The 27236-nt window shown below is 47.9% G+C and overlaps 1 protein-coding gene and 1 pseudogene across 1 annotated transcript in view; one reads left to right on the forward strand and one right to left on the reverse strand.

Annotated features, from left to right (window-relative positions):
* The window catches only part of LOC128949772 (serine/threonine-protein kinase pim-1-like), a gene marked incomplete at its 3' end in the record, with an annotated part of 33469 nt that extends 16845 nt beyond the window's left edge, over positions 1-16624 (reverse strand). The window contains exon 1 of the mRNA XM_054294628.1: positions 16382-16624. Coding sequence (XP_054150603.1) covers positions 16382-16624 — 243 coding nt within the window. The remainder of the gene's footprint in view (positions 1-16381) is intronic.
* Positions 16625-16870: 246 nt separating this feature from the next.
* The window catches only part of LOC128949774 (serine/threonine-protein kinase pim-1-like), a 56275-nt pseudogene continuing 45909 nt past the window's right edge, over positions 16871-27236 (forward strand).

Genomic DNA, 27236 nt, shown 5'->3' on the forward strand with positions numbered 1-27236 from the left:
TATTACAGTTAGCTCCTCCCCTATGTTATGCCCTCCTACCCAAGTGTCCCTCGAGGAATCCCCTCCCTCCTCACCAGATTTTTCCCTGTCTGTCAAGACAACCCAGCCCCTTTGCCCCATCTATCAGCCAAAACCCTACCCTTTGCTCCAGAAAGTTCCCTGTCCCTCACCCTAAGATCCAATCCCTATGCCAACGCTCTCTCCTCCCCTTGTTCTGATTTGTTGTAGCCCTCAAAACCACACCCCAAGAGTCACTTATTGATTACTGTATGGTGTCCACTCCCTGTTTTGAAAGATTTTAAAAATCCGGTCACAGGGATGTTGGGGGTTTTTGCAACATCTGTTCCCTTTGGGAATTCTTGCCTGCACGACCTTCCCCCCGCCTCTCCTGATGAATTTGCTGCACTTTATGCCGCAGAAGAGCCTCCTCTGCTTCCTTCACTCGGTCCTCCAAGGGTCTCTACTGCTCGGCATTTGGCCTAGAGGTTCTGGCTCAGGCAAAACCCCAACCTAGCCAGTTCCCCACTCTTGCCATTGTCTCTGGAGCATCACAGAGCTAGCCAGGGCTGCGGAGGGCAGTGACAGTGACCCACGGCCTGGCATGTCACAGCCCCCAGAGCCACACCTGCCAGGCCACAAGCCCCAGCCCTGGTGCCCACTGCCGGCCTCAGGGGCTCCTGGGCATCCTCACCCTGAGTGCAAAGGCAGCCTCAGGAGCCCCCCAGGGCGCTCTGGATCCAGGCTGCAGACACCCTAAAGCCAGCACTGAAAGGGACATGGATGGGGACTGCAGCTGGATCTTCCAGTGCTCGCCAGTCCTGACTACTCTCTAAGTGAACCCAAACCTCATTGGCAGCACCTTGAGCACATTGACCCTGCTCGCCCATCCTGGAACCTGGTGTTCCCACATCCTGCACCAGCCCTTTGCATGGAGTGACCAGCTCCCAGCTGCTCTGCTACCCTGGCCTTACTTTCTGTTTGCCAGCAATGAACTTAACGGATACACTCCTGAGAAACCTAGCACAACATTTGCTTCTCAGGAGCTCTTTGGCAAAAAGACTCCACTAATCCCTAGTTTTTGCACAGAGAAGGAGGTCCTGACAAAGCATGAGGCACAGGCAGAGCTCTGGCATACGAATTCCTGAGCCGCAGGATTCCACCCATTGTCGTTCTAGCTACTTTGCTGATATTTTAGAGCCAGTTCTGGACAAGGGCTGCTGCTGACAGGATAGGAAAACGTGGAGAAAAAAAGGTGCAGGAGACAACAAAAAAAAAACCAAGGGGGAAAACCCTTAGAAATACAGAGCACAACAGAAGTCCTTGGAGATGGTTCAATAGAAAATGCCAGCAGCAGTGAGCAGAGCCCCAGGTTGCTCACTGCCACCCCAGGGGCTCCTCAGTCCCCTGCTGGTTTGTGTCTGATGCAGCCCTGCCTGGAAAGGGCTCCAGGCTCTGGTGTTCCCAGCTTGCTCCAGGCTACATTCTTAGCAGCACTGAAAGAAGAGGTGAAACAAAGAGCCATTTTCTGTGCTGCCTGCAAACTCTTCTCCTTCAGTGCCACTGCCAGAGATCATCCCTCTGTCAGCTTGGCACTGTGCCTGCTGCATCCTCGTCCCTGTCCCTTGCATCAGCTCCTGCACATCATCAGCACTCGCTGTCCCACATCATGAACAGAGAGAGCTGTGTCAGAAGAGCAAGGAGTGCATTTTCTTGGCCTTTCTAACAGACACAAGAAGCATGAGTCCAAATAACTTTGTTGTTTGTTCCTGCCCTCCTTTTCGATAAGTCTTTTCTGCTTTAATGCAAAAGCCTCTTTTCATACATGGATGGAATGATCTGGAATTGGCAGTTGCTTCAGGCTGTCAGGCACTATGGGAGTTTTGTCTTGTCTCTGATGAGGATTTGGTGAATTTTCCATTGGTCACTTGGTGGCGTCACCATGGGCTGAGCTCAGCGGCCAACTCTGCTGTCCCCAGGGGATGCATTGGGACGCAAAGCCCCTCAGGGCTGGAATTCGGGGTTGGGTGGGCTCTGAGTGCCCAGGGCCTGGGCCCGTGTGGAGCTGCTGCTGGCGCTGGCTGTGCTCAGCCCGCTGTGCCGAGCAGCCGCGGCCGTGGAGACACAGGCGGGAGCTGTGGCCGAGGCCGGCAGGCGGCCCGGGCCGGCTCGCAGCTGCGAGGACGCCGGCAGCCTGTGCCCTGAGGCCGAGGCCGTGGCGGGCGGTTTGCGGGCAGGGCTTTTCCGAGCCAGCCGTAATGTGCTGCCTCCCCGTGTGAACCCGGCTGCGGCAGAGGCAGGCGGGAGCGCGGCGGGGCCGGCAGCGGCGGGCAGAGGCCGCAGAGAGCAGCAGCCCGGCCGGGCCCGCTGCGGAGCGGGATGGAGCTGCCGGGCAACCCTCGGCCGTGTCTGTGCGCACAGGGCAGGAGCAGAGCCCGCAGACGAGGCAGGAGCCGCGGCAGGAGCCGGCCATAGCGGCAGCTCGCCGTGCCCGAGGCCGCAGCCGCAGATCTCCCCTGCCGGCCACGGCAGCAGCTGCTCGCCTCCGAGGCTCCGGCGCTTCCCGAAGACGAGGGGCCCGGCCCCGGGCACGCCCTGGAGCCCCGCAGCGAGAGGAACCGCCGGTGCCGCAAAGGGCAGCGCAGAGGGCCAGGTTGAGGAGGAGGACACGAGGCTCGCTCTGCGCCGCGCTGGGGCAGCTCTGCCCTGTCAGCCTTCGCCTTGAGCCCTTTGCTTCTTTTCCATGAGCCCTGATCCCCGTCCTTGGCCAAGGGCCCCCGCAGCCCTTTCCAGGGCTGCAGGAAAAGCTGCCTCAGTCACAGAATCACAGAATCCCTGGCTTGGAAGACAGACACTTTCAAGATGATCGAGTCCAATCTGTGGCCTAATACCTCAACTAAACAGCACCAAGTGCCACATCCAGTCTTCTTTCAAAGGCTTGCAGGGATGGTGAGTCCACCAGCTCCCTGGAGGGGTCTGTCCCAGGAAGAACCAAGATAACACTGGGGCCTTCTACCCCCTGGCGCTTGGAGCTCTGGAAGTTTGTCTTTCTGCTTAGGCACAGGCCATGGAAAAGGACTGGGAAAAGTAGTCACTAATCGAGTAGCCTACAGAGCTCTAAATTGATGTGCAGGGAATACAGAAAAGACAGCAAAGGAAAAAGGCAAAACTCAAATGGCATCAGTCAAGTCTTGGGCATGAACACATAGCTGCAAAGGGTCTTCTCAGCCCTATTTCTTTGTATTTCTGGGAACCAGAGGAATCCTGCTTGAGCCTCTGGGGAGATGGGTTTGGGAGGTAAAAGTTCATGTCTTTTTTCTCCTTGGGGCAGCTCCTGTTGCTAGCATCAGCTGAGCCTCTCTGCAGCCTGATGCCTGTTCTGATTGTTGCAGCAAAACAACTCAAGGCAGACAGAAGACACTGACGCTTGCAGAGACGTGACTTTTTCCAGTGCCAGCTGGGAGTGGGAGTCAGAAGAAAAACTCGCGAAAGCACAACTCCATTGGAAGATTGCCTTCCTTTTCATTGCGTAAAGAAGCTCTAGATCCACTTGTGAATTGTCAGTTGTTTGTTAAGGATGGGAAGTTCTCTTTCATGATTTTTTTCATGTGGTTTGGAAGTGGATGAGGCTCTCGTTCATTCACAAACTCCAGGCCAAAGTGCCTTTGGAAGATGGCCCACGTGGCAGTTTTTGCCCAGCCATGGTACTTGTGGATATAAGAAAGCAAGGGCAAAAGGTATTTGCAGCCAAAACCCAGCAAAGCTTGGCTCAGCCAAAACATCCTGGGGAGAGAGAGGCCTCCAGCTGTTCCTAGAAATCAGCAGAGTTCCAGCCAAATGGTTGTGTAGCACTAAGTGCAATCTCTTTGCCTGCATCAGAGCCTTGCTCAGCTGAAGAAGCAGAAAGATCAGCAAGGAGCTCCCAAAGGCCCATCACATCATTTTGATTTTGCTCATCTTGTGTAAGTTTGCAACTAAACATGTGTTTGCAGTTGAGCTAATGAGAGAAAAAAAAAAGTAAATAGGGCCTTTATGGTAGGGCCCTGAATGTTCCACAAGAGGAATCACTGGTGTGCATTTCATTGGACCTCTCTAAATCCTATAAAAATATTGTAGCCCTGATTTAAAATAGGCCGATATGAACCAACTTGGAGAGACAGAGACTAAAATGGCGTATGGGGTTTTTTTAAGAGTGAGAAAAACTACCCAAAAGGTGTTGTTTTGTGACATTTTAAAATATACTACCTCAAAATTACCAACTGCAACAAATCAAGAGTTTAAAACACAGTGTTTAGGTATATGAATAATTAAAACCACAAAAATGTGAAGATGTGAATGCATGTTTTCATAAAAATCATGAAATTATAGACAAAAAAATGCATGCCCTGAACTACAATGCAAAGGCAGGTAGAACTGTACTTGAATGATCTCTTTTTAGATTGCTGGAGTTTTTTCCTTGTGAGGAGGAGCTAGGGTATTGCTGAAGAAAAGTGGCACAAGCAGGAGGGGGCAGCGTGCCGTGCTCCGTGCAGAGGCTGCCAGGGGCTGCCCGAAGAGCGCCCTGCTGCAGCCAGAGCCCTCCTGGCCTGGGGCCCGGGAGCAAAGGGCCAGGGCAGGCACCTCCTCCTCTCCTGACCCTGCCACTGCTCCCTGTGTCTGCTGCTGCTGCTGCTGCTGCTGCTGCTGCTGAGGGAAAGAGAAGACTCTCCTAAGGCCCCGTGAACAAATGCACTTGCACAGCCCTGGGGATGCCAGTGAAGGAAATCATGTGTCACATAATGCATGTGTGACCACAGTCACCAAACACCACCTAAACATGGAATTGTTGCACCTCTCTAGGACAGGCAGAAATTTAAAGAATTAACTGGGGACTTGAGGGCAGAAGAGGCCGGAGGAGGAAAACAACTCTGAGGGGAAAAAACCACCATATCTGGAGGGGAAAACATCTCCAACTGCTCAGAATTGGTCGAGGGAGCATGTCTCTAATCCTCTCCTGAAAGGGATGCTTTAGGTGACCTTTGCACCTCCAGCTGCCTTGGACCCAAGCTAGGAAGGTTTAATTATGTAAATGTTACATAGATAGGTAGATAGATAGATAGATAGATAGATAGACAGACAGATCTCATGACTGAAATCTCTCTTTACTGTCTTCTCCGCTGCTACACACATCAGAACTTGGTAGCCAGTGCCCCACTCAACTACAATCCTGAGATTGCTCTCCTGTTGCTTCAAAGAAGCACACTCTTGGGGAATCTGGAGCATGTGGGTCCTTATGGAATGCAACCAGACCCAGAGCATTGCACTGGGAACTGTACTCTTTGTGCCTCTGTGCTCGGGCAAGTTCCTCTCTTGGACTCGATCACACTGGTGGTGCTGAAGTGGCTGGAATCAGAAATGCAGCCCAGCCCCTCCCAGCTCCTGTGATCTCTGAGCACCAGCTGGAATGCAAGGGCATTGATTTCCTCTCAATTCCCAAACACAATACACACTGATTCCCTGGGCTGCCAAAAGACATGGGAGCCGTTACCCTGAAAGTGATGTGTTTCTGCCAGTGCTGGAAAAGGGCAGGAAAACTGAGAAAAAGCTCCCTTGCTCCCTGCAGAAAGAGGAAATTACACAAGGCTTCCCCTTCTAGCAAACAAACAAACAAAATATGAAAGTGTTACCTACTCCAGTGTCTAAAGCACTTGGATGCAGTGAAGGGATGTTTGGCAGGGAAACAGCCCTTGTGCTGAGCATTGGATCTATGGATCTAAGGCAGGGATCTATGGAAGTCTGCCTGAAGGTCCCTCAGGAGCCCCCATTGTCCAGGCTAAAGCTCTCTCAGCACCTCCTCCCTGACCTTGTGCTGCACCCCCTTGCCCAGCTCCCCTGTCCTTCTGTGCACTCGCTGCAGCCCCTCCATGACTTTCTGCTTCCCAGGGCCCACAGCTGCACACAGCACTCCAGCTGTGGCCGCAGCGCTGCCCAGCACAGGGCCACGCTCACTGCCCTGCTCCTGCTGCCCCACTGCTGCTGGCACAGCCACCGTGCCCTTGGCCTTCTTGGCCCCCTGGCCCCACACTGCCTCATCTTCAGCTGCTCAAGGCCGCCAGCCCTGCGTCCTTTTGGCCCACGCAGCTCCCCAGCCACAAAGGTGCCCATTTCACTTCAGATCCAGCAGGCACCATTGCAAGGTGTACATCCTGGGTTTAGCATTACAAGAAAGCAGTCAAGGACTTGCAGCTTTGCTCCCATTCTGGGCTCCAATACAGTTTTCAAAGCAGACTACACAATAGAAAGTATCAACAGACAAAGTCAGCGTCTGGTTTTTGCCTCAGAAGAAGTATTCAGAACTAGTCACTTTGTTTCTTTTGCCACACTAGACAAGAATGGCCCCTCACAGCTTCATGGACAACACAGTCATCTCCTTGCAGCTTATCAAGGACCAAGAAACAGGCAGACTCAGAGCACCTATCTGCTCTGCTACTGGCTGCTCTGCCTGAAGAGGCAAAAGAGCAACCTGGCAACAAAGGCACCAAAATCCCTGACTTCAAGCAGCAACTCTACATCCCCAGTGTGTCTCTGAAATACTCCCAAGTAAGCACACCCAAGAAGTTTGTGGGGACAAAGTGCTGCAAAGAACTTGTGTGGTCAGATCAACATTTTTTGTGCCTGCAGCTACTTGGCCAGTTTGTGCAGGGGGACAGGTCTCTCTGCGCCACAGTGTCCCCTATGTATCCAACAAGGCTGAGCACAGTGTCTTTGACATGCTCCCTGCTCTGGGAACAGGGAGCCTTCGTGCTTCAGGCTGGCCCCTATCAAAATGCCAGGAAGCTGGTGCCTAAACATGACAGACCAAAGCCCATTGTCCAGCTGTCACAGGCTGGGGGCAATCACTGGGTCCTGGCAGGACTCCAGCACTCAGCATCCTCAGCCCTGCTAGCAACAGTAAAGTGCTGGCTGGTCAGAAACTTGCAGCTCTGCCCTGCACTAAAGGCAGCAGCACACACAGCTGGCACTTACTGGCTCAGAATGTTCAGGCTGTGGTGTGAGCACTGATGGAGGCTGGTGCTCATCCACCTCATTTGCCTCCTCTTCGGCCTCCTCTCCATGAGCAGAGGGGGCCAGAGGAGAGACTGCTGTTGGTTCTGTGATCTCTGGACAGACAGCAGTGTGAGGGACAGAAAGTTACCTATAATTTATAACCTTATTTCTATTCAGCACTTTATTCTATTCAGCTCTATTTCTACAACTAGCTCTACTAAGGACAAATCAGAAACTTTGATAACAATGGGATTCTAAGTCACTGTGGCTAAATTTAAATGGGTTAATTCAACAGAATTGCCAATAGTTCTGAATTAGACATTACGCCCTGGCTACTATCGAGAAGCAACATTCTCTCTGCAACATGAGCTTTTCATTCCTTGAAAGTTCTGAAATGGAAAATTAGGAAATAGCCAGAGATGCCTTTGTTATTGCTGCTGCAGACGTGGAAATGGATTTTCTTTCAGCCTTCCTAGCGGGCCCTCTACACTCTACTGCCACAGGCCAAGCTCACAGCTTGCTCTACAATTCTTAAGCACCAGGAACATGAAATGTTCCTTTCTCACTCACCTCAGGATCAGCACCTCTGAATACACGCTTCAGGTGACTTGTAGTGGGCAACGGAAAATGAACAAGTGCTGTGAGAAAACTGCCTGGGCTGCTGAATCTCACAGAAGAGAAGAAGTCAACCCAAACAGAGAGTATTTTTCTTGATCAACATCCCTCCACGTGACATAGTTCTTTCACACAGCCAGCAAGAGATCAGTACAATAATCTTGGTTGTGCCTACACTTCAGCCTGTTTAGCCAGTAAATGAATACAAATATGATCAAGAAAATGCAAATTGTTCTTTAACACTCAATGCTTCTATTCTGTTCTGTCCAACAGATAAAGCAGCTTTTGTTCTCTTGTCTTTCAGGTACTTTTTAAAAAAAAAAAGAAGTTGCATGCACTAATTCCCATTAAGTTGCTGAAAACAGTCACCCAGAAAAGCTTGCCCCAAACCCCCCTGAGCTGTGGCAGTTCTATTGTGAAACAGCACAGCAGCAGCTCCAGGCTCAGGAGCAGACACTCACTGCTTTGGTGTTTGCACTTCACTGCAAAGGGAATCACTCTTTTAGCACTCAGCCAAGGGTCAAAACGGACAGTCAAACCCTTTCATTACAAAATTTGGAATAAAAGAAGCTTTCCCTGAGTTCTGGAGAGAACTACAAAGTCTTTAGAAGGCCTTCTGAGAAGGCCTCCCAGTCTGCATTTTGTAAGTTGTCCTGCTTGTCGCAGCAAACTGAGGAAATGACAGACTCTGCTGCCACAGACTCTCCCGTGGAGGGAACAGAAGCCCTGCAGGTTCCCCTGCAAATGCTGCCCCTGTGGCTACAGACACCCCCTTTTTAGCTGAATGCCTTGACAGGAGCTTTACCAAACCAGTGGCATCCTAATGCTCTTTCTGTTTCAAAATCAGAAACTCAGCCACCAAGAAAGAACAGGAAGACATACAAAAGCCAGGTTAGGTTACACCCTAATCTAAACAGAGTTGAAACCTCTACTTACTTGCCAGGCTGGTAATGAAATAGGCAGAATAAACAGTGCCATACACAGTGCAAACTGCAGCAGTGAGTTGCTCAATCATTGTAGCACTGTTGTTCAAGTCTACTCCAACACTACAGAAACCAAGACTCCTGTCAGAGTGCAGCTACATGCTGACAAAGGCCACACTCAGGAAGATGCGCCTGATCTCAGCAAGCCCTAGGGCTGCTCTGGCACTGAGACCTTCCGTGAACCAAGGCAACCTTCTGATGTCACCATGAAAATACGGCAACCATGCCCTGATATCACAAAGTAAAGTATGACAAAGCAAAGCATCACAAAGCATGTTAGTCTGTGAATTTATGCAAAGCAATAACCAACCTTCCCTATAGCAAACACAAATGAGCCTGGGAAGTTCTTCTCTGTCACAAAGCAGCACAAACTCCCTTCATGGGCCAAACCCTGTTGTTCAGGGATCCAAGAGGAATACCAAGGGTGCCCCAAGCACCTACAGCCTGTACCCCAGCTGAGCACTCAGATGGGACATAAGCAAAGGAAACCAGACCAAGAAAATGGCCCACAGCATTACAGATGTGAGAAATGACTCTCACTTTTAACATTTTAAAGGTTTACTAAACCTTAACAAAGGACTGAATAAGGAAAAATTGCAGCATTGGGAGTCTCTGTGACTAGCAGCCATATGCTCATCTACAAAAAGGATGCTCTGCCTTTTATACCCTTAGCCCCTCCAAAAGTTTTGTCAGTCAAGTCTTTCTCTGCTGTCCATTGGCGGAGATTACTTTCTTGCATCCTGACTGGAGGTCAGGTGTTGGTGTGCTGCCTGCTGGTCACAAGCCAGCCCTCCACAAATGCTCTGACTACCAAGGCTGTTACAAGGGGGACGGGAAAGAGGACTATGGGAGGATATATTACAATACCATCACTGCACATTTGAACATCCACATAACATCTACTTCTTAATTGTCAGAGCCAACCATTGCATTACTTGTCTAGAATACACAGAACCAGGAGAGAAGCCACTGTTGGCATCACAGCTGAAATGCTTCCTAACAAATCTCCCCACATATTTGCACCTTTATTGGACATGCCCAGGGCTCTGGTGCCTGTACATCTCTGCCTTTCTTCCCCTTTGGCAGCAGTCGAACTGGCAGCATCTGCCCACCAGCAGCAGCTGCTCCAAGCTGGGAACGCCACTGGCGGTGCTGATTTCCAGAGGCTTCTGTGTGCCAGGGGAAGCCAAGGCAGGAGCGGGGAGCTGGGCAGGGCACGGTGCCCACTGCGCTGCGGGCTCCTTCTCCTGCCATAGCTGGGCACACCTGGCAACAAGGCATGACAACTTGTGGGCAAGCCAAGGGGTTTCTGGGGCTGCACTGCTCTGCACACACCCAGCACACCTGCAGCACAGAATTTTAACCCTCAAACAGGTAAACCAAAGGGAAACAGCTGGACAAGATTTCATTTTGACCATTCTTACCTGCTCAACAGAAGTCTTCAAAATGAATGTTACCAAGAAGAGCCTGATCCCTGCTGCCAGCTCAGGGTTAGAAGAGAGGCAATCCTTTATCCCAGCACTGGGTGTGTGGGGAATCACATCCCTAACACGTGCACACCCAGCAGTCTCACTTACTACTTTGTATCCATGGATCTAAGACATATTCAATACTTTGCTGAAACTCACAGGCTAAATATTCCCCCAAATTGTTTTATTAACTCATTGATACCTTTTGCCTTATTGATACTTAAAGCACTTCTGAGTGCTTTAATTATCTGACATATTTACTGACATGAGTATAGGAGTGTCCTATAGGTCCCTGCTGGCCTTTGTCACAGGTTCAGGAGGAGACCCATGCACAAAATAACCCAGGACAAAACGGGGCTTGAAAAGAAAATTCATTCTATTTGTTGCAATAGCAAATAATACACAGCAACCACTGGATTCCTAAAAATCTGCTGAGCAGGAGAAGGAGGTGGAGCGTGGTGCTTGGCAGCAGGGGCAGGTAGGCAGTGCACTTTCAGGACATCCCCTGGATCAAAATGCTGTGCATCTCATCCTTCTCACCCTTCTAGCTCAGAACCAGGCCTTGTATCTCCTGCTCAGGAGTGGAATTTCCCAGGTATAGCATCGGCTCACACATGGCTGGCGTGTGAGATGAGGCCAATGAATCTAGGATTTAAAAGAACTGGAAGAGTTAAAATTTTAGCAAGATTTAGTTATGGGGAAAGAGTATAGGAAGAAGAGTAGAAATAATAAGGGATAGTTAATTTTTTGCAGGTAAGGTAGTTAAGGCTAGGGTAATATATCACTTGCCTGTCTTTACTATGTTTAAAGAAGCAGGATGGGATGCGGATTTCTTTGTGACAAAGAAGAGGACTGTAGCCTGCACCTGGGCCCCGAAATTTCAGCTTTAGCCAAGGGGTGCGAAAGTCTGCCAACATGTCATAAGGAAAGAGGTCAAATTGAGGAAGACGTCTTGGCCTTCATCAGAAGGAGACCATTCCCCACTTTGAAACCCACCAACCCATTTGAAGTGAAAGACTGCAGAAATGTGAAGGAACTTTGGACTCAATTATAATACATTTTAATTCAAAGGAGGGTAGGCAGTGTTATCTAATGAATATGCGTTAGGTTTTTTGGGAATTATATGAATGTGTAAGATATTTTAGATGAGTAGAGATGAGAGAGAGAGCCAGTGATTCTTCACACATGTCTTTAGAAGACAACTCCTCCTGTGCCTGGCTGTAATAAACATACCACCTTCTACCTTTAACTGTGGCGAGTTCTATTCCACACCTCATTTGGTGACCGCAGCAGGAACGCTTCTCTGCTCCAGTGAGAACAACTGGGCTCTGGATGTGTCTGGGTGCTGCCAGGACATTCCTTTCCTGGAGGCACCTCCGCTCTTGGCTGTTCCTCGTGGGGGACAGACAAGACTGCTGGGACTGAGGAGAAAGGGAACGTTTAACTCTGTATAAAGTAACCCGTAAGGCGTACACAGGGAAAGGGCTGTTCACAAGACACACAGAGATGTCCTGTGCACAACGTACACCTGTACCGTTTGAGTTTGGGTCTGGCTGCTGGCAGAAAGGATTTGCTGTGTCAATAAGGACCTGCTAGCAATTCTGGGGGTGAATTGAGCAAATCCTGTTTTATTGCTGCAATTTTTGCTGTGTGTTGTAATTGTGGTTGTGTTTTCAGTGTGTGAATGTTTGAGGAAGATGATGTGGGTGGATGCTGATGTGGTGGATGGTGTGTGTTGTGTTGAGAAAAGTGAGCACTCTGTTCCCTCATAAAGAGATACTCCTTTTCCCGTGAGCCTGTGTGTGTGGACTTTCTAATTGCAGGGGTTGGTGCTCCCTGTGACACCTGGTGCTTGGGTATACAGGGGGGTTGAGTGGTTTTTCTCCCACACTGTGGTCATTTGGGACTGCACGGTTGTGTTTGGGGAGATTTTAGGATTTTGTTTGCAACAAGTGCAGCAATTTATGCAGAAAACTACAGTGTGGTGATTTATTATGTTGAACTATGGCAGTTCCTTTCTACCACCCCCTTCCCCAAGGGTTTAAAGTCTTCTGCCACGAGGTGGACGCTCTCTTTCCTCCCCTGGACATCCTCTTTCCTCCCTTGGACACTCCTTTTCTCTCCTGGAGCTGTTCTCCATTAAAGCTGTGGGATTTTGGTCCCGGGAAGAGAGAGCGCCTCTTGTCTTTTGCTTTTGTCCTTGTCAGTGTCACTGGGTCCACAGCTCGCCAAACTGATCCCCCACGAGATGAAAACTGACAAATGGTCCCATATACACAGATCAAAAATTGGCCACATTTTTGATGGACCGGGATGTTCGCCACACTTTTGGAATTCCCTATTCCCACACAGGTCAGGCAATTGTTGAAAGGATGCACCACTCTAAAACCCATTCTAGATCAACAAAAGGGGGAATGGCCGAAGCAATACCCCAGATGAGGTTGAGCAAAGCTTTAGATGTCTTTATGTTTTGAATAGCTCATTTGCAGGACCTAGTCCTCCAATTTTTAGGCACTTTTCAAACAGCACACAGGCAAAATTGAAAGAAAATCCTTCAGTTTTGATCAGAAACCTTCAGTTAGGACAAATTGAAGGACCATTTGCACTAATCGCTTGGGGCAAAGGGTATGCTTGTATTTGCACAGGTGCTGGACCTAAGTGGGTCCCCACGAAGGATGTGAAAGAGCACAGCGACAATTCCACCAGCAGGGAAATGAGCACGCAGACGTGAGCTGCACGGAGAAGCTACGGTTCATGCCAGACGTTCCCTGTTCAACCTGTGAAAGCTACAAATCTTGAGTTTGATGTTGATTTTTGGACTGTGAAAATGGTTTGTATCATAGAGCTCTTTCAGCAAAAGCGTGGTGTCCATTGTTTTCAAAAGAATTCTAAGATATCCAAATTTGTAAAAATTGAAGGTTAGTGCCCTATAGTTGGCCAGTCCCTGAACAAGTGCTAAAAGATTTGCTTGAGAACTGAAATAGATGGGGAAGCTTTTGCCAAAAAACAGCTGAACAGGAACACCGAGTTTGATCAAATGATATACTGGCACTTGTTGGTTTTGCTTGCTTGCTTTTGCATGCATACATGCCTGTAGATCAACCAAAAATGAATGTTTGCCTTGCTTTAGCCAAGTCAGCAGGCTCAGACACCATGTGTTTGACCAATTTGAGCCCAGACAAATCCTTTGCAACCTGTTTGGTCGATGTGCCTGTGCCAGGCAAGGAGTAGCCAATACCCAATCGTGACAAATATTGGTGTGAGGCTGCCAACAAGACCAATCCCATAACCAGCTGGCATCACTGAGCCCCTGATCCTCTTAAAGCACCTTCTGAACCTCAAGAATTGGAATTCCTGGTTCATTGGTGATGGAATTTTTTGCTGAGTTTCAGTACCAGGGAGATCCACAGTTAAATGTTACTCCCCATCATCCTGAGGACAGATACTCAAGTTTGGGGTGCAATTGTACTACCCCAGTGTCCCCTAAGGGTGAAACTGCTGACAGGTAGATGACCTAGATGAGTCCCCATGACAATGAGCAACAGAATATTGGCTCATTTGTGGAGATAAAGCCTGGCAGGACATTCCCTCAGAAATTAAATGTGGCCCATGTAGCATCAGACAACTCACTGTGATAGCACCTAGTGTTAAGTAAGCCATCAAGAGAAAACACAGAGAAAAAAGATGTGCCCATCATTAAAAAGAAAACTGTAATAGCAATTTCAGACCCTAGGGCCCTGCAAAATGAGGTACATCAACTTGATTTCTCCATCAACTTGCCTCGGGCGAGGCATGAAACCACTATACCGATTGGGGTGTTGTCTGAAGAAAGAAGACAGTGCTACTTCCATTGCAATTAGTGACATGATGGCTGATGTTAGTGCTGTCAGACATGCAACTTTACAGAACAGAGCAGCAATTGATTTTCTTTTACAGGCACATGGACATGGTTGTGAGGAATTTGAAGGATTGTGTTGCATGAACCTTTCTGATCACTCTGAATCCATCCACAAAAGCATACAAAAGCTGAAAGATTCGACAGCTCCAATTAAGGAAGATGGTGGGTCATGGTTAGATGATTTGTTCCAAGGACAGAGCTTTGCACCTTGGCTAAGGGAACTTTGTAGAATAGGTCTCTGTAGCAGAATGAGGCCTTTGCCGGGGATGAGCCATTTGTCGGTAAGGGAAAATTCGGACACTCAATATGAGTGATAAGCAAGTTCCGTTTATTGAAGAGAACATCAGACACTTATACAGCAAATAATAAGCTTATGAATATTCTGTAAGCCAAGCAATCTATTGGTTAAACTATACCATCAACTCTTCCTCATTCGTTTGGGCCTACATTCCCTATTTCCCATGTCTCTCTGTCTACTTGTTATCATACCCAGCTAGGCCCAAGGACACGCTATCTTGCAGGTGCAAAACTCAAACTAGCTGTGTTCGGTACTTTCTCAGCTCCTGGTTGGCTAACAAGCAAATGTCTACGTGACCTCTGTCATGTAGCCATTTCTCCAAAATTCCCCTGTTTTCTTGTTGCACAGGCAAGGTTTGATGGGTTAACTGCGTCATACTCTTTGCAATACAAGAATAGGCAATTCTAACAACTATTACATTACAAGCAGTGTTCTCCACTAGCAAGGTTTCTCTCTTACAAGGGATCTAAGCCAGGGAGACAAACCGAAAAGGCTATCACTATTTATAGGATATGCCATAAGACAGATACAGAAAGGATTCTATGCTGCTACAAGGCTCAAACAAAACTCAGGTGTGCCAATACAACCTACAAAAATAAGCTACAGGAGCAACATGTGCGCAGGTTTCATCTGCGTCGATTGTCTGGTAAGTTTGCTTTCCATTCTCAAACAGCAGATATACTTCAAACAGGAGTGGCTCTACTCACAAATGCTTCTGATTGTCTCTTCTAACTAGAGTTTCTCTGATGTTCACGACAACACCTTGCACAAAAGTCATAAAATAAATGCCTAGCATAAAAGCATAAATCTGTATAACATCACTTAAACTTAATAGCACTTAGACTTAAAATACTTAAACTTAAAATATTTAAACTTAACAGAACTTAACATCACTTAAACTTATCTTTACTTAAACTTAACAGAAATTAATCTCAACGAACTTTAACTTACCATGACTTAAGTTTAACAGACCTTAACCTTAACAAAACTTAGCCTTAACAGAACTTAAACTTAACAGATTTTCAAATCAACAGAACTTACATGTAAAATCACTTAAATTTAACAGAACTTAATTTTAACAGAAATCAACTGACTTTAAATTCTACATAACTTAAACTTAATATAATTTAAATGTTACAGAATCTAACTTCACTTAAACCTAATAACACCTAAATTTAACAGAAACTAAACTGAACAGCACTTAAACCTAACAGGACATAAACTTAACAAAACAACCTTAACAGTATTTAACATTTATTGGCACTAAATAGATAATTTAACTTAAACTATTAGCAACAGATAGAACCTACTATAGAAATAGAATAGAATGTAGAATTTACTATAACTTACATACAGGCCTGACTCTAAAATACTAAGCTAAAACAACTTCTTTCATGTGTTTGCTACAGCATTTTTACACTTGAATGCGCCTAAACATAAGGAGTTTGTCCAAGGTATAGCTGTGGAAAAATTCTTTTGAATTCAGTGCTTGCTTTTACATCTACTACATCCAAGCAAAGCTCAAAGAATACAAAAAGTACACTTATTACATCTTGCTTATACAATCGCTTTAACATGTCTTTAACATTTTTAAATTTTTCAAAATACAATTTCAGAGTTTGATATTCCACCGACTGAGTTATCTGGGCTTCTGATGTTAAAGTCTATGTTAATACAGGTGATTTTAAGGCAGCAATAATGGATGCTAAGCCAAATCGGCCGAAATTTGGCCCACGCATTCACTACTCATTCTATTTCACAGTCTCTGACAGGAAGAACAAAACTTAGGTGAGGAACGTCTTGATAGTAATGCTCCTTGGTGTCGCTTATTTATTATCACTGGTTTCTTAATTGCAGTAGGGATCTTTTCTTTTTTTGACAAGAGTCACATTTATTACGGCTGTTAGGTCTAGAACTGAAACTTCTGCCGGCCGCGGGGCGGAGGTGGGAAAGTAGTCACGCTTGGAAGGCCCTGGGATTGGGCCGCTGCTGCTCGTGTCGCTGTGGTGCAGTGGGTTAACGGAGTTGCTGCTGGACGCAGCACAGCATTTCGGCGGCGCGAGTCGCAGCCCCACGGCAGTGGGCCCCCCCCCACCGCGCTGCGCCCTCTTTGCGCCGTCGCCGCCGTCGCTTCAGGCTGCCAGCAGGGCACGGCGGCCCCCACCACGGGCTGTCCGCCTGCCGCTGAGTTCCGCACACCCAGCCTTTCTGGTGCGTACCGCACCGCACCGCGGGCACGGCACCACCTGCCTCGCTCGGGCTCTGTGGCTGTTCGTATTGCTGCTCGCTGAGCGCCAGCCGGCCGCACCAAGTTTTGCACCCCGGAGACACTGTCCATGGCGGCGCCGGCTGAGCTGCGCAGCTATACTTGGAGTCTGTTAAGGTACAGTTTGTTTAGGTTGCCAAGTCGAAACTAAGGCCCCTGCTGGCTGCGGGGCGGAGGGAGAAGCGCTCGCACTGGAAAAGCGCTCTGGTCTTGCGCCGCTTGTGTCGGAGCGGGTGAACCCCCTGCGCTGGGCTCCTTGTTTCGCGAGACTCGCCGGCAGGCTGACTCACTGCATTCGCCGCACCCAGCACTGCACCCATGGCGGCGCAGGTCGCTCCCCCAGTGGCGCCTCCGCTCCCCCTGCGGCTGCCGCCGCTACCGCCGCTGCAGCGCAGCATCTCAGGTGAGCTGCCCGCCGTGGCTGCTCCCCATGGCACAGCGCCCATGGCGAGTTCGGAGTGGCACAGCTCCACAGGTGCCCCGAGCCGTGGCTGCTGCCGCCATCACAGCAGGGTCGCTGACCCACTGTGCATATACTTGCAGTGCCAGCACCATAACGCACGTTTTTGCAAGTGTATATGCAGCAATCTCTGGAATTCTCTTCCCAAGTCAACAGTCTATAGTCCTCGCTTTTCTAAAAAGCAAATCTATACCCTGTAATCCTCGTTTCTCTAAAAAGCATCTAAAAAGGTGATTAGCCTCTTGCCTTTCCATTACCTTCTAACCTGATAGTCAGCGCTGCTGCAACCCTTTGCAAAACGTTGACGGCATTCAATCAGCTGGACTTTCCTGTGAGGTCGCCAGGCATTCAGTCAGCTGGACTCTCCTGTGAGGTTGCCAGGGCACTGAAGCCCACCCTTTTGCCTTTTTCCAGGACTCCTCTGTATGGTCGCCTAAGGCAGGGCCCGCTTTTTGTGCCTCCCGGGCTGCGTCGGGACTGACACCCAAATACTGTACCGACCGTGGCTCGCAGGCCCAAATCTTCTGTAAAGTCCGTAGGGTCTGTAGGGTCTGTAGAGTCCGTAGGGTCACTGTTCAGGCACCATTTGTTGCAGAATGAGGCCTTTGTCGGGGATGGGCCATTTGTTGGTGAGGGGAGACTCGGACACTCAATATGAGTGATAAGCAAGTTCCGTTTATTGAAGAGAACATCAGACACTTATACAGCAAATAATAAGCTTATGAATATTCTGTAAGTCAAGCGATCTATTGGTTAAACTATACCATCAACTCTTCCTCATTCGTTTGGGCCTACATTCCCTATTTCCCACGTCTCTCTGTCTACTTGTTATCGTACCCAGCTAGGCCCAGGGACACGCTATCTTGCAGGTGCAAAAACTCAAACTAGCTGTGTTTGGTACTTTCCCAGCTCCTGGTCGGCTAACAAGCGAATGTCTACGTGACCTCTGTCCTGTAGCCATTTCTCCACACTTACCAGTGAGCATTTTCCGTTCTGTCACTCATGTTTAGAGCAAGTTTTCTGTGACTCACTGCACCAGGTCGGTCCAAAGAAGAGCATTAGGAAGCATCCAGCTGTATTTTCTCTTCTTTCTTCTGTGTACATGCTGCTTTTTTGAGCACTCTGGCTTTCTGAGCTCCCTCACATGTCTTGATTGTTTTCTGGATAACCAGAGGGATATCAGGATTAAATCCTGTCTCAGCTCTGAGGTCTGGCTTTTGAAGAGCCCCAGTCATCCTCTCCTACTCATCTCATCCTGGTCTTGGTGGAAATATTATGCCTTCATGGGATTGTTGTTCAGCTTTGGGGCATTCTGGCACTGCTGTTCAGTGGAAGATTTTGAGACTTTGAAAGGTTTCCTGGTGTGGCAATTACAATCCTCAATCCTAATGCTTGATGGCGGTTGCAGTTGCCTCAGTTGTGAAACCTCCTGAAAAACATTGTTCTTTCTTTTCTACTTGACTTTTCCTTGACTATTTCCATCAACAGATTAGGAGGTTTGGGGATATCTTTTCAAAGGGAATTTCAATTAATCTCCTATCTGACATTTCAAAGGGGAACAGTGGTTTGGTTTTTTTTAACCAGCATCTGCTTACCATCCAATTAGCTAACTGCCTTTAATTAACCATAATACATTCCAGGAGAGCAAAATAACAAGGGAACAAAATCAAGTGGTGATGACTCTGTGACTGAACCTGGGCTTCCCCTTTCTCAGGTGCAGGATTCTGGGTAACCCTTTGCTGGCCACTTTGAGCTCTGCCATGCAGTGCCTTGGGTTTCTGGGGAGGGAAAAGCATCCAGTCCCTCACCTCCAGGTTCACATCTGCAAATCCAGAGGCCAGTGGATATTTCTGTCCATGGGATTTGCACACTGGATGCCCCATAGGAATCTGGTTGTGAGCTTTCCTCAAAAACATGGTGAGATGAGGTGTGCAGGACTCATTTCTTCAGAAGGGCAGGAGAGACCTCTGAAGGCCTCCTCTAAAGGGCCTCCTTACCCAGCAGTCTGACACAGATTTGCTTCTGAAGAGCTTTGTAATTTGTCCTTATTATGTTCTATGTGTGATTTAATGAAAGCCTTTTTCTCTACTGTAATTGAGCTCTTAATCTCATCTGAAAAGCAGAGCACAACCTCTTCAGAGATGGCGTTTGAGTAACAGCCTCTTTGTGTTTCCTCTGCTGTGGTGCTGCTCATGGAGCTGCTCACTCCTGATTTAAGAACAGAAAATAAACAAATTTCTTTGAGTCAAAAATACATCAGTGATGGCACATAGAGTAGGTTTGAATAAAAAACTGTTTTTCTATTGGGCAAGAGATCTTCCAAGCAGGATCTTCCCTGGTTCTGCAAAGAATATGAAGGAGTGAGTTTTCCTTAGTGAGCCCCTGAGGCTTCATGCAGGTGATGCTCAGAAAATGGCACATGGGCATGGCAGCTGTCAGCAAAACAATTGGCTCTGGGCAGGTAAAAGTTGGCAAGAGATAAGAGTAGAAAGTCAAAACAACAGGATGCTGAAAAACTTGTAAGAGGAATAACGACTTCAGTGAAAATCCGTCATCTTAAAGCTTCAAAACACATTTTTACAAAAATCCACAAAGGTGTCCTGATTTTGATCAGTCTGATCTTCCTAAATAGCATTTTACAATCAGAATTAGGAGTTGAGAGACACTAAAGAAGGCTAAGCAGAGGATTTTTCATTGTGACCTTCGTATATCTTTTTTACTGTGCTGTAGTTTGGAAGGAGGCCCCAAGCTCCAGCTGCAGCCTGGGGAGATCCTGTTGACCTAAACACTCCCCAAAGCTGCTGTGGGGCTGACCCAGAACCAGAATCTGTATGGAACTGGGTAAAATACTTCCCACTAGAAAACACTTGCAGCTTGATGGTGATCCACCATTCCCAGTTCAGACCACAGGCAGTGCCAGTAGTCACCAGTTTGCTGCCTGCTCTGTGCAGAGCTGGTGGCTGTGAGTGGCAAAGCTGTGGGGTGAACAGGCTGGTGGCTTTTTGGGGCACACCGAGCCTTCCATATCTACTGCTTTGTCCCCATTAGAGAGTGGATTTTCCTAGAGAAATACCTGGAGAGTGGGAAGGATGAAGAGCAAATCATTCCCTGCCAGTGGATGCTGTGCTTGTTGCAAACACAAGTTACATCTGGTAGGAGTCCTTGCTGTCAACCCTCAGGGATTCCAGGCTGAGATCAACTCAGCTCTGTCATTTGCCAGGGGAGTGAGGATCAGACTCCACCACACCTCCAGAGCTGGGGACGAGTGGGTTGAACCACATCCAGAGCCAGGATGAGGAATGGGCTGTGTTTTGTCTTGCCATGCACAGCAGATATCCTAATTTAAAGCTGTGCTGCCTTCCCAGATTCTGCTTCTTCCTCTGAGAAGACCCATCCATTTTGATCCTGTTCCTTTCCACCCATCCCTCTAAAGATCCCCGTTCCTGGAGTAATTGGCACTATTGGATCAACTTTTGATGTGACGAGCAGTGGATTTTTGTAGTCAACATGCCAATTTAAAGTGCCACAAATAAAAGATCAATTACTTCTTTCCTGGAGAAGAAATTAAGATAAAATCTTTCAATGTAATGGGCTGAGTGTACAAAGCTAAAGAGGTAGAAGATTTAAATGAGACTGTCTCCTGAGAGGATGTGTTTTTAATGTAAAAGTAACAAAGACAACCCAAACAGTGAGAGAGCATCACTTGAGCTGCACCTCTGTCAGTAAGGGATGGATCCCTCCTGCTCTTTCTCCTGCCTGGGGCACCTGTGTGGGGTTGGTTGTCCCTGTCATTTACCTTTTGATTGCACAACCATTTCTTAGAAAACAGTTGGCTCTTCAGACTCTCCTGGGCATTCAAGTGAGTCCAGGAAATGTGGGGGTGAGCTGATAAGTGGGTTTGGATGGTCCTGGCTGTTAGGTGTTGCTATGTTTCCTGATGCTGGTCTCCAAAGCAATCCCTGGAACGCTGCTTTTGTGGAAGGCAGAACAGCTCTGTGCTTGAAATTACCTGTTCTGGGGAAATGCAATGAATTTTCTGCTAGGAACTGCATGTAAGCAGAGATGGAGCCTGAATTAGGGATCTGCCCTTGTGGGGATCCCTTACACTGACACAAAGCTCTCTGTGCCTCTCCAGAGGGCTGTCACCCTACAGAAACATGTCACTTCAGGGCAGGGAGGGGGATTTGACATCACAAAACATCGAGGGAAAAACATCGAGGCAAATTCTACTTTTCTGGTCAGGAAAACCAGGGTGTGTGCCTGCTGTGTTCCACAAGCAGCAAATCAATTGCTGAGAGATTTCTGCTGGGAGATTTGTGCTTTATGAAATTCCTGCCAGTGGCAGAGGGCTGGGGAGCTGGAAAGGATAGCGCTGTCTTCCTCCCCTCTGCTGCTTTAATTGTTTGTAATGATTTAATAAGCAGCACTATTCTTCCATGCAGCAAACACAGGTGGCATTTTATTACCTTTATTAGGGCCCCTGTTTGGAATTTCTTTGCTGTATTTCCTTCTTTGCAAGCTTGGTCCAAAACTTGGAGAGGTCAGTGTAAGAACTGGACTTTGTGCTGTCAATATTCTGAGTGTTGAGCCAGCACCGAATCCATGCAATTTTATGGGAAAGAAATAATAAGGACAAATGACATGATTTAAACAAGGAAATGCTCTTGGCTTTGGCATTTTATGTGCACACCAGGAGTGAAAGAGCAAAGCAGGTACAAGCTCCCAGTACTTGCAGAAGAATAAATGGAAATAACTTCCTCTTTAGGCTGGGAATCAGGAGAAAATTTATACTCATCAGAAGGGTGTGTAAGTGGAGCAGCTGCCTAGTGACAGCAGACAGATGGAGAAGGGAAACCCCAAATTAAAGACTTTTAATGTGGAGTTTTTTGGATGTTGGGGTCTTTAGAAGCAGATTTTGAGAGTCCCATGGGCAATGGAGGTGACTTCCCAGGGGAGCATCCCTGTCCCATGCCTGGGATCTGCTGCCCTGGTCCCACAGAGTGATTTGGGTTGTACCTGATGGCTCAGCAGAGCTTGGGGAAATGCCTCAGTGTTGGTTGGATTTGAATGGCATTTGGGTCAAATCGAGTTTCTCCTCTGAGGGATGGAGTCTTGAACTCTCACAGGTTTCGCTTGAGTATTTCTTTAATCTGTCCCCCACTCCAAAACCCCCTAGCAGATCCCCTGCTCCTGCCACTCTGTGTCTCCCACAGCTGAGATCCTCAGAGCTTTTCCCTTACACTAAAAGAACTGGAAATCGGCTGGGTTTTGTTGCCTCTTGGCAACAAAATTGTCTCCTATTGTGCAGCTCAGGGAGAAAAAAACCTCTTCCTCCCTTCAGTCTGCTGCAACAGTGTTTTGTTCCTCTTTGTGAAGAACCAGGAAGAAACACTTCTTTTTAAGATGAGGGAGCCCAATTCAATTCCCTTATCATTTTGAGCAAAATAACCCAGTTATTTATGTTGAAAGTCACTCCAAAATTTTGAAGAGATCTTTTTAGAAAATATTTCTCTGGGTGACTGATTATGAGTGGGTATGGGAAGAATCTCTTTGCATTGAACCACTCAAAGCAGTAATTTCTTCCCAAAGAGTAGATGTAATTACATTTTTTGGGTGCAAAAATAAGTAGTAGTGGACCAAAGGAGCTTCAAGCTGATCTCTGTTTGCTGCCAATGACTGAATTAAATGCACAGGGTTCCTATCAGCTCTGCCAGACAAAACGTTGTATTTGGGTTATTGGGGGTTTTGTCAGAAATCTTTGTAGCATGAATAGTTCATGGACTTATCTCTGCTGGCTTCAGCCATTCCTGCTGTCCATCATATCTTGCTATTATAAGGCAGCTCTTTTCATATGTTGTCTTAATTCAGATATCTGAGCCTTTTTCTACTTCTAGTCCCACTTTTCAGTAGGACAAACATTTTCACATTATCTGTGAGTGTATTCAGTGGTGGCCACACAAGTGAAGGCAAGGAGCTGGCAGGTGATAATTTATGAAACTTTCTATAATGGGAAAAAACTCAGCATTCAATTTCCATCTCCTTAGAAATCTCTATTTCTTTTCTTGTCTCTTGTGCTCTTTGTGGCTGGTCTGAGTTTAGTGCTTGGAAATGCAATTATATGGATTCCAATTCTTTTGAGAGAGACTAATCTTGTACACAAAGCCAAATAAATTTAACTTTTCAGTATTAAAGCAGTTTGACATCCAGGTTGGGGACCTAGCAGTGGTTAGTGCCTGGCCAGCCTCAGAACACAGAGTTTGTCTGATTTAGGTGAAATTTCATTCATTGGAGACAAAGTAAAATTGCCTCTTATTTGCTCAGCACTAAAAATCCATCTGAAGCTGATTGCCAAGTGATGGGATTAACTCCTGCAATGGCACCATGAAATGAGAGATGGAGAGAAGAATATTAAAAAATGGCATTTCCAACCATGTGCAGGCCCTGATGTCCTGCTGTTGGCTTGGTGCTGTCAAAGGGGCTGATTTTGATGGTTTTAGAGGCACTAACCTGGGCAGTGAAATGCACCTCAGGCAGCAATTGCTTCTCTGGTGTCTGCAAGTGCCTTTATCTCCCTTCGTGCTTCTCAGAACTGAAATCCTGCACAGACCGAGTGAATCTGAGGCTTTGGGAAGGCCCAGTGGTGACAGATTTTGGTGAGATTTGAGTCAGGAGGTGGAAGCAGCAGCTGAAGGGGCTGTAATCTTCATCCTTGGGCTCTCCTGCAGGCTGATGCGGTGTGAAGGAGGCAGGGATTCTGTAAAGCAGCTTCTGTAGCTCCTGGGGGAAAAAAACCCAAGTGGTAAGTTCTTTAATTTGTTAGAGTTTCAGGCTGTGCTGCACCTCAGGGCCAGGCTCTGCTTCTCTCTGCTCCAGGTGGTGCTTCCCAGCTGTCCTCTGTGGTTTTTATTTATTTGCAAACCACCTCCCTGACCAGCTTCCACTTTGCTTTAAAAAATTCAGCACCACGTTTGTGGCTGAAGAGGTCCCAGAGTTGGGGAGAATGGTTTGAGATGCAATTTGCATCACAGAGTTGTTACAGCAGGGAAATTGTCCCATCCCTCCTGTGCCTGGAGCTGCTAATCTTGTTCTGAACATTGAAAACCTCTTCAGCTTCTCTCATTATACTTAAATTTGATTACTGCTTTGATTTCACACCTCTTTCACGCGGGCTTTTCCTCTCTCCTTGGCTGGAATTCTCTGAAAAGATAAATTTTATCAAGCCTTGGGACAGTTCCCGTCATCTATCTCTGCTCCTAATGCTGCTTTTAATTATCTTGGGAACCTGAGCATGAGGGAAACTGGGAGGAGTTTAGTGAGAAGAAAAGGAAGGCACAGAGGCCAAAGTGTAAATGCAGAGTCTGGGTCACCAGAGTCTGCAGTGCTGTGGGGATCTGGGCCATGCAAACTGCTGTTTTTCTCTGTGAATGGCTGATTCCTTCTGTATCTCCTCCTGAAATTCCTGTGCACCAGGGCTGGTGCTGGAACTGCAGCCACACAAACTCCCCATGGAGCTGTGTGGGACACAGTGGGAATCATTTATTTGCTGTTTTTGGTGAAAAGTTGTGACATGAACCTCAGTGTCAGGGAGGTGACACGTTAATGCTGCTGCTGTCAGACAGTGCCCACACACTGTGTCTGGAGACAGCTCAGGAGAAGATGAAGAAAAACCAGGATTAAATCCCATGTGCCACTGAACTCTATCAGAGATAAACTGCTTGGAGTGAAGTCTGTGAAGTGACTGGGGAGAGCTGGATGAAAGGGACAGCTCTGAGAAGTGTGTGGTACGTCAGTGATGTCCTAACACTCATCTTTGCACAGAGATGAAATAGTATCAGTTTGCATGGCGTGAATGTCTGGTGTGGAAATTGTGTGTTGCACAAGCTGTGCTGAGCTCATCTGGCTCTGAAATATCATCTCTGCACCTTAGCCAGGAACAGCAGCAGAGTTCTGAACAGATTAATAAAAATCAGCCATAACCCAGAAGCAAACCTTGGCAATACACATCTGTGGCAGGTGAGGAGACCAAAAGCTTTCATTATTGTTCAATAAAAAAATCCTCTCTCTTGGCATTAAAATGCTTTAGTTTCAGCTCTGCCCCGGACTATCAATGTCAAGTGTTTCTCTGGCTGTTGGGGGTAGGTTCTCCCCCATAGCTCTCTGCAGGTTGGTGCTAATTAAAGATGTTCTGTCAGGTTCAGATGTTTTGGTGCCTGACCAGGGAGTGCAGAAAAGGGATTACAAGTGCTGACATTTACTGTACTAGAAAGTCCAAGGGATAAATTTGTGCCAATTAACACCTTTAACTAGGAGGATCAATTCCTGTTGTGCTTGTACCAGAGTCTGGGCACAGACGGGGTTTCCAAGGGAAATCTTGGTCCATGTAGGGCTGGGGCTCCCTCCAGGCTGGTCCAGCCCATCAGGGTGCTCAGGAACAGGGGTTCCCACAGCCCAGCGCATCCTCCTTAGCCCTGGGGCTCCCAAGGGCAGAGCCATGGCTGAGGCTCTGCAGGAGCAGGCAGGCTCAGCCCTGCTCCAACATGGGATCCCATGGGACAGGGCACGCTGGGATTTGCCCCTGCAGCTACCAGGTGTGTCCAGAGAAACTGCAGGGAGGGGGTGACCTCTGTCAGTGGGACCCCTCTGTGCACAGGTGCCCCCACTCCTGGGGTGGCTGTGCCAGCTCCCCCAGGGACCTCCAGCCCTGAGAACCTGGAGCAAGTGGAAACCACAACTTTGCAAATGCTGCCTGTGCCCAATGCAAATGGTAAGAGAACGGGGTGTGAAAAAAAAATTGTTTATTACAGAAGAACATCAACAACAATACAGAACACTTGAACAATGTAAGAACACTTGTAACAACAACAATCCGTAGAACGTATATACATAAGAACCTATCTAGCTAAAATATATGAAATTCATTTGTAGAAGATAAAAAAATTCTAAAAGTCTTAAGTCCTAAATCCTATGCCTAAAGACAAAATACTGTAGAACATATGTACAAAAGGGTGGCATCTCTGTCCGGAATGTTCATCAGTGCTGGAAGAAAAGCAGGTTCCGTGGTCACTGCAGTCAGGCACAGAGGGCTCTTCCATGTGTCCCCAGGTAGGCACATGTGGGCAAAGCAGGACTCTGCTACCAGAGCTGAGCCTGGCTGGCTGTGGGATGGAGCTTGAGTGGCCCAAAGTGAGCACAGGACAGGCAGTGTGTGGCCACCAGACTCCAGTTCGCGAGGTGCCCTGTCTCTGCACAGGGACCAGCCTAGCTCCAGTCGGGCAGCAGGGGACCCACTCTGCCTGTGGGGATCACGTGCCTGTCCTGCTGCTGGCATTGGTCTTCATCCCAAAATCATATCCTCTTCCTCATCTTTTATATCAATGTCCATGTCCTCAGTGTATTCTTCCATTTCCACTTCCATCTCCTCCTCTTCCTCATAAACATCCACTTCCATTTCCTCTTCCACATCCACCTCCATCTCTTCTTCCATATCCATATCCACCTCCATCTCTTCCTCTTCAGTCTCTTCTTCCTCCATTTCCACGTCCTCCACTGTAGGAGTCTGGATGTCCACCTCCATCTCTTCCTCTCTGTCCATGACAGCCTGCAGAGGTGGCAAAACCTCAGAGTGGGGTCCCTGTCCCACACCATCCCCACAGAGCTGCAGCCCACTCGGGCAGCTGGAGGTGTCCACCTCCATGGAATGGCACCGTACCTCCCTCAGTTGACAAATGAGACAAAGGATAAACGTGAGCATCCTGAAGTGATGGATGACAAAATCCAGGCACTAGGGAGCTCTCAGCACTGATGGGAGTAGCGGCGGGCAGGTGACAAGAAGGGCGGCAAGAACGGTGACGAGGGTGAGCAGGAGCGGACCGAACAGTTGGCTGACACAAGGGCCAGTGGTTGAGTTGTTCTCTGTGCTGGGTGGTGGCACTTCCAGTTGGAACATGGGATGTGACATCACACAGATCCCAAGATTCCAGGGTCAACAGAAGTGGTCACTGGGGATCCCTGAATGGTTGGGCTTGAAACGGACCCTGAAGATCATCTTGTTCCAAGCTGAGCAATCTTCCCCCAGACCTTGGGGGAGCCCTGTTCCCAAGGATGGGGCATGCACAGCCTCTGTGCCCAGCCTGGGCCAGTGCCTCACTGTCCTCAGTGTAAAACAGCAGCTTCCTTAGATCCAGCTTCAATCAATCGGCAGTTGAAAGCCATCCCCCTTGTCCC

The sequence above is a fragment of the Melozone crissalis genome, unplaced genomic scaffold (assembly GCF_028551555.1).
Source record: "Melozone crissalis strain CALT ecotype California unplaced genomic scaffold, PUWL_Pcris_2 ptg000293l_1, whole genome shotgun sequence".
Classification (NCBI taxonomy): Eukaryota; Metazoa; Chordata; class Aves; order Passeriformes; family Passerellidae; genus Melozone; species Melozone crissalis.